The sequence below is a fragment of the Excalfactoria chinensis genome, chromosome 5 (genome assembly GCF_039878825.1).
Source record: "Excalfactoria chinensis isolate bCotChi1 chromosome 5, bCotChi1.hap2, whole genome shotgun sequence".
Classification (NCBI taxonomy): Eukaryota; Metazoa; Chordata; class Aves; order Galliformes; family Phasianidae; genus Excalfactoria; species Excalfactoria chinensis.
In genome coordinates, this window is record NC_092829.1 from 4,718,618 (window position 1) to 4,730,652 (window position 12,035).

General features: G+C 45.8%; 1 protein-coding gene across 2 annotated transcripts in view; it reads right to left on the bottom strand.

Moving 5' to 3' along the window:
- Nucleotides 1-4,201: 4,201 nt before the first annotated feature.
- The window catches only part of RTN1 (reticulon 1), a 92,459-nt gene continuing 84,625 nt past the window's right edge, over nucleotides 4,202-12,035 (bottom strand). For both annotated transcript variants that reach the window (XM_072337352.1, XM_072337353.1), the window contains 6 exons: nucleotides 8,165-8,372; nucleotides 7,020-7,158; nucleotides 6,106-6,175; nucleotides 5,679-5,725; nucleotides 5,537-5,595; nucleotides 4,202-5,021 (listed from right to left, as the gene is read on the bottom strand). In XM_072337352.1, coding sequence (XP_072193453.1) covers nucleotides 4,979-5,021; nucleotides 5,537-5,595; nucleotides 5,679-5,725; nucleotides 6,106-6,175; nucleotides 7,020-7,158; nucleotides 8,165-8,372 — 566 coding nt within the window. In that variant the 3' untranslated portion in view covers nucleotides 4,202-4,978. The remainder of the gene's footprint in view (nucleotides 5,022-5,536; nucleotides 5,596-5,678; nucleotides 5,726-6,105; nucleotides 6,176-7,019; nucleotides 7,159-8,164; nucleotides 8,373-12,035) is intronic.

Consider the following 12,035-nt stretch of genomic DNA (forward strand, 5'->3'; position numbering starts at 1 on the left):
TGATTCTCCAAGCCCTTAACAAGCCTCGTTGCCCTTCTCTGGACCTGCTCCAGTACCTCCATGTCCTTCTTGTGCTGAGGTGCCCAAAACTGGACACAGTACTCGAGGTGAGGCCTCACCAATGCTGAGTACAGGGGCAGGATGACTTCCTTAGTCCTGCTCACCACACCATTCCTGATACAAGCCAGGATGCCATTGGCCTTCTTGGCCACCTGGGCACACTGCTGGCTCATATTCAGCCGACTGTCCATCAGCACACCAAGGTCCCTTTCCGTCTGGGAGCTTTCCAGCCACACCTCCCCAAGCCTGTAGGATTGCCTGGGGTTGTTATGACCAAAATGCAGGACCCGACACTTGGCCCTGTTGAAACTCATTCCATTAACCTTGGCCCATCGATCAAGTCTATCCAGGTCTCTCTGTAGTGCCCTTCTCCCCTCATTTCTATTAACCTACCCACCACAAACAGAATATACCCTAATCTCTGTACCCTTTTCCCTGCACACTGAAGTATTATAGCAAATAGGATTCGTATGTGGAAGCGTGAATCAGAGTGTCCTAATAGTGTTTTCCTGACTCCCAGGAAAGAAGAGACACAAAGCCCAACCTGCCTTTAACTCTTTTGCCACAAACCCAATGATTACTTCACTGATGCGGATGTCTCTGCTGAGCCTGGAAGACTTTTCCTAGTGTTTATCCTCAGTGACCATGCAAAGAGTGCACACATCCCACTTCCCAGCCTTCATTTTGCCTATTTAACAAAAACAAATTCTTCCAGCCTCCTTTCCTGTGATGGGCCCTACATTCCCTTGGGTATCCAGTAGCATTTCTCTGCCCCCCTGCAGCCATCCTCTGCTCAGCCCTCTGTTAGGCCACTTAGGGTTTTCTCACCAGTTTCTAACCGGTGACCTTCTAGCCAACAAGAGAATTGCCTATTGTCAACCAAGGTCGTATTCTTGCACTTGTGATGCAAAACACCACCCAATTTTTACTGGGCTTCAAGGCTACTGAGGTCCTTCCACATGGAATCCCATTCGTCCCCTCTGATACTTCGCTACTTTTAATGCTCATTAGCAGCCTTTGCATCTAGGGTATTTTATTTGTTTTTCAGTCATTTCAGTCGAAACATTGCTCATATTTGGGAAACTTCACTGCTGATCTCTGCAACTATGAATTGCCATCAGCTCCAGAAAATCTTAAACTCTTCTATTAATCATCATTTAATCTGATTTGCTCGTAATCTGTTGCACAGCACCGTATCAGAGACTCCTGGCACACAGCTATAGTGCGCTCTCGTGTTTATTTCTTTCACATAACATGGGTTACAACAGCTTGGCTCAACCTGCACAACAGAGTCCACAGCATTGCACTGTAGGGAAGGAAGATTTACTCAGGTCTCTTGTGACTGGGGAGCTGTGGGAGTACCTCTGGCTAAATGGCAGTAGGAACAATATTTTCTTTTCATTTGCACTATTGATACAGTAAGTGAGTCATAGACTTGTGATTGCCAAGGTGGGCGAGGTAAAACACTTGAGACGACGGGAGAATCTTGGTCTTATCGTGATGTCAGTATATAAATGGATCTGAAAGTGTCCAGAAGTGACCCTACAGCCATCAGGTTTTTGTACTCCTTACATTTTTTTAAGCTGAAGTGAAAACCTGAAGTGCAATTCTTGGTAGTTTTGATTTCCCCGGTTCGTGGCAGATCTGTATTTCAGCTGCAAAAGCTGATAGAGCTGTGGATGTTCCTTCCCCAACAAGCATCAGTGGAATTAGGAGGAATGAAACTGGACCTCACGTCTAACTTGGCAAGCAAAGGATATTTTGCATGAAGACATCTGCTGTTCAAGTCACTGCACTGCCTGCCATGTTCCTCTTCATTCTCCTCTTCCTTTTCCTATTTCTTCCCCTTCCCTCCCCACTTCTCCTTCCCTTTATCAGTAAGAATCACATCTATAATACATAAGCATTTTTGGATTGTTATGGGGTACTTGACATCACTTTGGCTAAATTACAGGGCTGTAAAAAGAATAAAAACAGAACTAATCTCCACATCTCCCTCATAAAGGAAAATATGTGCAAAATGGCCTTACAGCCAGCAGCGATTAGCTTCGCTGGTCTGAATTATTTCGCAGCTTAAACAAAGAGGGCCGTGAGGCTGCATAAATTGCAGCCTTGAGGGTGAATCAGTTTGATATTCAGTGAACGCAAGAAATGAGCCTGAGCTGCTATTTCAGCTGCAGACAGGAGGGTAAAGCACTAGAAGGATGTTAGGCAGGCTTCATCTTTTCGCTTCTGTGGATCCGCAGTTCTTTCCTGTCCTCTTATTTTCATGGTCTCTCCTGCATCCACAAGCATTTGGGCTGAGGCAGAGCAGGAATGAAAGGGACAACGAGCTGATGGGCACTGCAGAAATGAGCAGATCTCCATCAGTGTTATCTGTGTTATCAGGCCTGCCACCCCACAGAGCCTCGGTATTCTTCCCCTGTCCTGGTGCAGGGCAGGGTTTTGCCCTCTCTCCTGTAAAGGTGCTGAGCAGCAAGAAAGCCCAGCAGAAAGAGGCTGCTCCCCTACTTTGTGAGGCATTGCAGCTATTGACTCTTACCAGCAAACATCTCTCCCTTACCCGAATGCCATATGTCCCACAGTAGCAGCCGGTCTCACCAGCTTCCTCCATGCCAGCAGCCTTGCTCCACTCATTCCCTCCTTCCCAGGAAGCTCATTTGCACAATTACTGATGAAGCAGCTTTTCATTCTCTGCCTGAGAAAAGACAATATTAAGAGACACAGAGCACTTGCTGTTTGCAAAGCTGCCCTGGGTAAACACAGGAGCTTGCCACACATTTCCCTGTGCCCATAGGAAAAGCTTACAGGCTTAGAGCCGACCTGCTTGTAACCCGCCAGGATGGGGATGGGAGCCAGCTGCCATCTGAACGTGTGCAGGGAGATGGCAAAAGCTGTGTGGAAGAAGACAGCCTCGCTTTATCTGGATTAGCTGCTCACAGAATACTGGATCTTTCTTCTCCCCTCCAAATCACAGGGCTTTCCTGGCACTAATGTGTTTAGGATCTTAGTCCAACTAGATTAATATTAAAGAGCAGAGGAGGCATAAAAGAGATCAGCAGCAGCTCAGAGGTAAATACATAGGCTAGGGGAAGAGTAAAATACTGCTGGAGCACTGAGAAGCAGGGGTGGTGCTGTGTAGAGCCTGGAGTTGGACTTGGTCATCTTTATGGTCCCCTTCCAACTTGGGATATTCTGCTATTCCATGATTCTGAAGGCAAGAGCATTCCTGTTCTGTGTGAAACCACCAATGGAGTATTCATTTTGAAGTACATAGACAGGCATTCAGATGATGTAAAGCACCAAAAGAGCACTTCTGTAGATATTAAACACCTCCTTCATAGGCAGGAACTTGGCAATAGGCAGACTGATACTGTCACATATATTGAAGCTGGGGGGCTTCAAGGAAGCTCGTGTGCTGGTTTGGAAAGGCCCAGTGTGGGATGAGAGAAAAGTAAAGTGTGGGTGGGAGAGGTGGCTTGCAGGGGTACAGTTGGGTTGATAGGGCCTGGAGATAGGGTGATGCTGGATGGGACAAGAATGGGGGTCTTGGGCTTTCTTGGTTTGGGATCTTAAGAATATTTAGTCTCTATTATTTCCAAACTTACAGAAGCTGTAGCCTTTAAATCCTACTTAGAGTTCAGTGCTACAAGCAGTTAGCCTGATAGGTGTAACTATGCTGTTGGTGCCTGGAGAGAACATGGTTGTTGGACCAGTGGGATGGGACAGTAAATGTGGTCATCGTCAATATTACTCTCCTGAAAAACACAGGACATGCACTGGCCATTTGAATGCACTTGTAGGAAAGCCTAAGGGGCAGCTAAAGCTGGGTACAGGGGTTGAATTTTAACACCTGGCTGCAAAACACATGTGCTGAAATAAACATACTGGATCAAAAAGCAACACGGGTCACACGGAGCAGTTTGGTTTTGTCACTGAGAAAAGATGTTTGTGCCTCTATGCAGGTGACAATGAAAAATGCTCCAGTATTTTTAAATGAGAGGCTGCCGGACAGGTGACAGACTGCAGGTGGTTGTGTGGGACTGCACAAGTGAAGCACGTGTGGATCACAAGGGAAGGGGTGAGGGGATGTATCTGTCCAGGCTGCAGATGTCAGAGTAATTCCAATGAGAGGGGGGGCTTTTTACATTTAGTAACATTTATTTCTGCATTCGGTATCAAGTACATAAGTGCAAATATTCAGAGTCCATAATTAAGTCCATTAGGAACTACAGAGAATGTAATACAAACTGTAATAAATTGAACAAGCTGGAACTTTCCAGTTGCCATACATGTAAATCAGCCTGTCGATCCCTTATGACAAAAGTACTGGGTTTTGTTTTCGTGGGTTTTTTCTTTTGGAGTTATACAAAACTGATTACCATAAGTACCGATTACTGTTCATTTTATTTGTGCTGGAAAACACTAAAACATCAGTCTACAATTCTATATAGTTAATAAAGATGAATCCAACCAGCAACCCAGTGACGTAGAAGCAATTTTAACTATTGCATCAGTGCGCTAAGCAGGAAAGCCCCTAGCCACATGTAACATTGAAAGTTATAGAAGCAATGCCAATAGAAGAAGGAAAAACACTAAAATAAAATAAAAAAGAAAGATCAAATAAAAAAGGTCAAGATTATTTAGGCGCTCACCATCATGCACTTTATAAGCAACACAAAAAACCACATCTAGTACACTTTTCTCTTTGCTATACTTTAGTGCTTGACACAAGTGATTGCAAGTATTCTAAGTGCAGAAGCAGCAGGGGAAAAGCACTGCTTCCGAGTTTCATGTTTCTAATATCATGGTGTTGAGAAATAAAAGGACGATAAATTTGCAGTGTAAGAACAGAGCTGCTTCACTCCAGATTCCCCCGTTATTTGTTACTGTAGTCGATGGATTCTCGCTGTCTGCTTTACTCTGCCTTTCTCTTAGCACCTGGGATTTTAGCCTGAATCCTAGAAACAGAGAAAAAGAATTGCACGTTCAGGCAGTAGCTCCATTCCCGCGGATCCTCAGTTGGTGTCTTAGCAAGGGGTAATTGTGATCAGTGTGTTGGGATGGGTGGGCTACAGTCAAACAATGAAATAGCGGTGATTCCTGCCCATGCTCTCCTACAGGCCCCACGTTGTGAATGTCCCGGTTGTCTATGGTTATGTAACCACAGGACATGCTCAGTGATATTCTCCTGCCCTTTGTTATCCTACTGTGGGCTATTGTGTACTGGGAGTCAGGAATGAAGCTTAAACAAAAAAAAATATTAAGTACAGACTTTTAGTGCATCAAGGAGAGGAGGATGCAGGATCACAGCACTGCCTCAGCCTGCGCTCATCTGGGAAGGACTGCAGGCCTGCATGCTATCATCTGGGTAGGGCATCACTGACGGGGCACGTTGTCCCTGGGAGCACCCAGCTCTCAGCCACCCCAGAATATCACAACCCCACAGCAAGGTTAAGCGTGCTGCTGAACTCACTTTGCCACAACAGTGTTTATGTGGGTCCGCACAAGTCCCAAGTATTGATCAATCTGTGCCTGCAAAGACCAAGAGGAGACAAAGTCAGTGGGGCATCAACAAGGCAGAACCGGACAGGCATGGCAGAGCTGCACAGACGTACCTGATACTTGTCATATACAACAGGGAGAGTAAACATAGACACCACAGCTGAGGAGAAAAAGAGCACAGTGTTAAATTCCTGCTGATCAGATGCCTCCAGAGAAGAGACCTACTTCAAACAGCGACAAGCGTGTATCGTGCCACTTGGTCAGCTGATCCAACAAGGGATCTTCATGTGAAAAATGAACTTTGCTCAAATCTCCCAAATATGGGTTTTCCCAGAGCTTTGGGCCTAGCAGCTGCAAAGCTGTAAAACACACTTTGTTTCTATCAGTACGGGTGATGGAATAGGAATAATGAACATGCCACCAAAAAGTCGGTGCTTTAACTATGGAGAAGGCACAATGAGGAGAGGCTGTTTTGCCTAAGTCGAAATCACCGGGGAATTGAAATTAAAAACAGGTTTGAAAAGAAATGATGATTTTTACCCATTATCAGAAGAGTCAGGCCATTGAAGAGGGCTCCCACGTAAGTCAGCAGCCACATTAGTACTGCAAACTAAATGAAAAACAGATCGTTACATCATCTCCAGTGTCAGCGAAGAAGAAACGAGTTCACTTAAGTAGCTAATATAATGGCACGTTAGCCTTTTTTTAATGTGTAGAAGGACTTGTTAAGTAAGGCACATCAGGAACTGGGTACATCAGGAACTGGGTCTATAAACCTATTTTCCATTCTGCAGTTTGCTGCTTCTCACACTCCTAGCTGAACTTTCATGCATATGCTTAATTGCATTCATTTGCATCCCTGTGTTGAGCAGGTAGATTTCTGCATCCAGTTTTGATGAAGGTGGGGATCATTCAAACCAGTGCCTGTGGCTAACACCACAGTGACAATTCCAATGACTGAGAACTACTGAGAACAGGGAGAAGGGTTCGTTCTTAGAAAAATGCCTGCTCCCTTAATGGTCTTCCCTTTGCTCTAGAGAGCATCAACTTGGGTGAAGGTTGAAAGTAAGTATTTGTCTGGGCAGGGAAGGGGACAATCCTCCACAGAAGGAAAGTCCAGAGTTAGGAAAACCTGATCACCAGAGGGATTAAAGGGAAAGACACTGTTCTGTGGCAAGGACTCAGAGAGCACGAGAGATGCTTCCAGACCTGCAGGAGTTAAGCTGGTCCTCATCTTTTGTAACTCCTGTATTGTGGATAAACAACTTCAAGTGCAGACTGCCTAACTAAGCTACTGGAAGCAAGCAGATTGGAAATCAAATAGGAGAGCAACTTTGATATCTGGAGCTACACAAAACTCGGTTTTATAAGGACAGTGTCGACATGGGAAACAGCACTTTGAAATGTAAATTGGTCCTCTAGAGAGGGGTTAAAAATACTTGAAGCAATCCTACTTTTAAAGAATCCACAAGGTCCTGAACGAGAAAGAGTCTCCTCAGCTCTTTGACTGTGCTGTTGACGTATAGCTGGAGACAGTCTGTGTATTTCTGAATCTGGTCCTGTGAGAGATTCATTTCCATATCCAAGTAGGCTCTGCCAGAAACACAGGGCAGTTACAAACCCAGCAAGGCTCACCACCGTGCATGTTCATGCCTGTCTCCCCATCACCCCCTCTTCCCCAACCCTCGCTTATCTGTAGCAGGAGCAATGTAACCCCTTCCTGCAGGCACACAGCCACCAGCACACACTGCCTGTTCCTGGTCTGGATGGGCTCTCCTTACTATTCCCAAAGTAGGATGCAAATCCTGACTGGCAGGGTTACCCACAAACTTCTGCACAACGCTGCCTTTGCAGAAGGGGACTTCTCCAGCTAGCAGCTTCTGGAGGAACAAGTGCTGCTGCCTAGCCATGTATCATCTTTGGGACCAATGCTGCCTAAGGCGGAATCAGAGCCTTGCTCTTCCAATCCTCTGCCTGCCCTATAACTCCCACTGAGATATGCTCAGATCTTGAGTCCCAAGTTAAAACAAGGGAGCAGCAACTCAACTAACATTTTTCATTGTGTGCTGGGAAGCCACATCAGTCCCTAAACTGGCTTGTTGGCACAGCAGAGAATGAAGGACCCCTCATCAGCTGGAACAAACAGCCCAGGCCTTCAGTAGAGAGGGGAGAGCTTAACAAGCACCAGCCCCAGAGGTGATGCATTGCCCTGCCACAGCCCAGCAGTGTTGGAGAGAAGACACCAGTATCCCCACTACACCCAACAGAGCGTGCCCAGAAGTGACACTTTTCCTACATATTGAAGTACCGTGTCATCATTGTTTTTGGTGAAGCCCCGTTTCTGCATCTGCTTCTAAATTCCATGATCTCTAGAATTTCAGGAAAGAAATGTCCATGTCTCAGATGACAATTGCTTTCACTTTTATTCCCTCCCCCCCTTAGAATCTGAGCCAATATGAATCTTGAGACTCTGGACAATGGAAAGCCCTGTTATGAGCAAGGATTTTATAGAGCAGCAGCTGAAAGAAACGTGACTTTCCACTAGGAATGGATCTTCAACAAGACACCTGATCCCCAGCCGTGACCGCAACACACTCACTTGAAGGGATGGCCCTCGTCAGTCTTCTGCACAGCCTGTAGGACTGATTTGTAGATTCTGAAGCTAATGGTGGCCGAGAGGCCGGCGAGGGCCAGGTAGGCCACAACACTGACGACGCTGAACTGGGTCAGGGAGAAGAGCAGCAACAGGAGGCTGCCAAACACGATCCCTGTCTGCTTGATGTCGCGCCAGTACAACAGGTTGATAGCTGGGGAGAGAAGAACAGAGTGTTAGTGGCAGGAGCTGGGAGGGCCTCAAGACCAATGCCATGCTTGGGGCCTTCACTGGAGGATGATGGGCGATGAGGTGCTCTTCCTCACACCAACGTCATCAGGAATTTCCTTGGCTGAAAGCAGCTCAGTGACTTCAGAGGTGGAGGAAAGGAGAACTGATGACCTAGCTGGAATCCTTGCACTTTGTGTGGCTTTGCAGAGAAAGGTTAAGGGAAAAAAAGCTGATGAATGTTCCTATTTTACATTGAAACTCTGGATTATTATATTTTTGGTCACTAGTCCAAATGCTAATGTGTTTCCACTTCTGGATCAAAACGCCTTCAAGTTTTGGCTGTTGATAAACAAATGAGAAAATCTGGGGTTAGCCACAATAAACCAATATTCAACTATGCAAAGTTTTGACAGTATCCTTTTGTTACCTCTGAAGTAACAAAACTCCTGCTTTTGCCACTGCTTAATGAGTACATGGGTAGGAAACCATTCACTTACATGGGTAGGAAACAAATGGAACCTGAAAATGCAGAGTAACTCCTCTTGCTACTACAAATTTGATCATCTCAGGGCTATTGAAAAAAACCAAAAACCTTTCTTTTTCTCTCCTTGCCTGGATACATGGGAGGTATTAAGATAAAACAGTGGGGAAAAAGACATTTGCCAACAATACGTTAAAGGAGTCCATTTTGCACAGTGCTTTTCACTCAGCTTGTATCATTTATCCGAGGCACTCCAGCAGGCAATCTTACCAGCAGAAATAGACAATATAGGATCAAAAATTTAAGAAACGATCACTGAATTCAGTCCACGATGAATTTAATTTCTTTACACTGAGAATCTGTTTCGAAGAGGACTCCCTTTCCAGCCAAAGGACAGGCTCATGGCAATCTAAACAAAGCAGCTCTGATTTCACACGCTGTCCTCATGAACAGCTTGAGCACAACACAAGCCAAGCGTATTTCTTAGATGCTGCTTGTCAAACAATCTGAACAAAGAGTAAATTCTGGGAAAACGCAATCTGTCAAAAGAAAATTCGCAAACACAAAAAGAAACCATATTAATCCAACATAGGAGTTCTTAGCATCTCATCTCAAAACACTGTGAGTCACCACTGCATGTTTCCCTTGAGTCAATGAGCCATTACTCATTACTATTACACACATTAGCGTTGCTTTTCAAAGTAATGGGCTTGAGTGCAAAATTGCTATTGGATTACTGAATGCAACATTCCCATCCTACTATCATCTCCGTCAACATACACAGCATAATGACTCTTTCATATTTCTAAGTGCCAGCACTGGACCTGTGACTGGAAGAGTATATGATGAGATCCAGGACTGCATCAAGGGACCAGGGAACTCAGTGGCACATGCTGAGTGTGAGCATGTAAACTGGGGACCTGGCAGAGGCTCTCCAGTTGTATGGCCACGTCTTCTTCCTGCAGGAACCCCAGGGCATGGACTGGTGGATACTCTGAAGATGCTTTTGGAGCATAGGGCATGCACTCCCATCAGGGAGGCTGGTGGCAGACACAGCTGTGTCCACACAGCTGGAACTCCACAGGCTGCTTGCAGTGTCTCAGAGCTGGAATGTGCATCTTGCAATGCATCCTTACGAAATGGCATCCAGAAGATAAGTTTGTGGTGTTTACTGCTTTTCATTCTCTTTTTCAGTGAAGGCACTGCAAAATTCTGCAGCACAGCACAGGAACTGGTGTGCTTTTACCAGTGAGCATTGGACAGGCTGTATTATTCACAGCTCCATCCTTTTTCTGCTTAAAAACTGGTCCGTCAAAGGACACTTTTGGAACTTTATGTAAATCTCAGTTTCTGAGATACTTCAATTCTGTGTTATAAACTATCTTGATATTAAACGGATAGGTAAGCTGGCTAAGGGTGCTGTAAGTGGATTATCGCCTGCAGGTGAAACAAAAAGGCCACGTACCAGTGAAAAATGTTACCTAGGAGGCAGGCAGTAGACAGGCAAACAAGTGAGAGCTGAGCAAAAGGCACAGCAGCCCATTTCTGTGGAGATCCCTGGATTCATACAAATTGCTGATAAGACGAAAATGCAGCAGCCCCTTCTTTCTATGACATCCTGCCTCAATTCCTGCAAGACGGAAGGTGGCTGCATAGATGTTGATTTGCCAAACTGCCTTCCGATTCCTCTCAATAAGGAAGATGCTGAACGGCTGAAGAGAGATTTGTTTTTGTGTGCATATCCTGCAAACCTCCCCTCACTGAGATGGCTGTGGTGTTTATGAAGGTGTATCAGGTAAGGAAAGCCTTGCCGCAGCCATGAGATGGAGAGAGACCAAATGACACAGTTCTGGGGCTGTGTGCATGCGTGAGAAAGGAGATGAGAGGCAGCTGGCCTCTTTCACCAGCCAAATGAGACCTTGGAGGGAGGGATCCTGTGTCTTTTAGACTTGACACAAATACTCCCATGTGCATGGAAAAAATATGTGCCAGCTGTAAGGTGGAAAATCTGAGCAAGGCAGGTGGAGGTCCTTGCATGGTGCCCATGTCCAGCAGCCATCACTCCTGTCTCCAAAGGAATACACAGGGAGTGGTGTAGGGAGGTGAACCTCATGGCTTGCTCCAGCACCTGCTGGCCCCATCACTTTACTGCCCTGCCTGTCCAACCCTGCAAACAACAGGCTCAGACCAGCATCCCCAGCGCACAGGAATACAGTGAGCACAAGCTGAGCTAAAACTGTACACCTGACAACACCATTAGATGCTTTGGTCAGGTCTCAGTGAAAAACCACACCATAGGATCCTGGTGCAGACAAGGGTCCTGCAAGACCTGGGCTTGTTGTAGGCTGTGTGGGTACATGTGATAGTGTCCAGACCCACGACAATGGCATGATTCTGTGCAACGCATGCTGAATATGCATGAAGCAGAAGGCTGGTGCCACGTGAGCCTGTTGCTATGTGATGTGCATGCAGCCGGACAGCAAGTCAATCCATCTGGCTGAGGAACATATATTTGTGAGTGCTGAAATGTTAACTTCAGAGCACTGACGTTTTTCAGAGAGAATTTGCAAACACAGTTCTGGAGAACAGGCACTGAATTCTGCCTCAGTTTCATTCAAAACCTTCTGTGTTGAAAACCCCAACTCTTAAGTCCTGACCATGCCCATTAACATGCAGCAGCAGTTCAGCTGCAGCTTTTCATGATCTCCCTTCAGCCTCCTGGAAGGAGCAAGCAGAGTCCCTCCCTCAGTCACTTTGTGGCCTTTCCAGTACAGCACAGCAGAGCTCTGGCTCAGTTGTGGAGTTACAAAAGGGCTCTGCGTTTTGCCAGCACACTCTCAGTCTCCAAAGACTTCGTATTTATTATGGGGGACTCTTGCCAGCAATCTATAAGAAAGCAGTTTGCAGACTGCTGCAGGTCACTGCTACTGTCTCTGAAGAGTTTTTTTCTGCAGAAGCACATTTGATGAGCTATTTATCTGAAAGAGTTGCCTGTCTGTGTTTTTTAACTCACAACAGGAACTTGTAAAATTCTACTCAAGTAGCATGAATTGGAAAGAAAAAGCTTCCAGCGGTGCCAAGCACTCGGCTACAATTCATAGTATAATTTCATCTTATTAACTAGATATGAGTTCTTTGTCTGGGGCCATCCACCAGACTGATGAT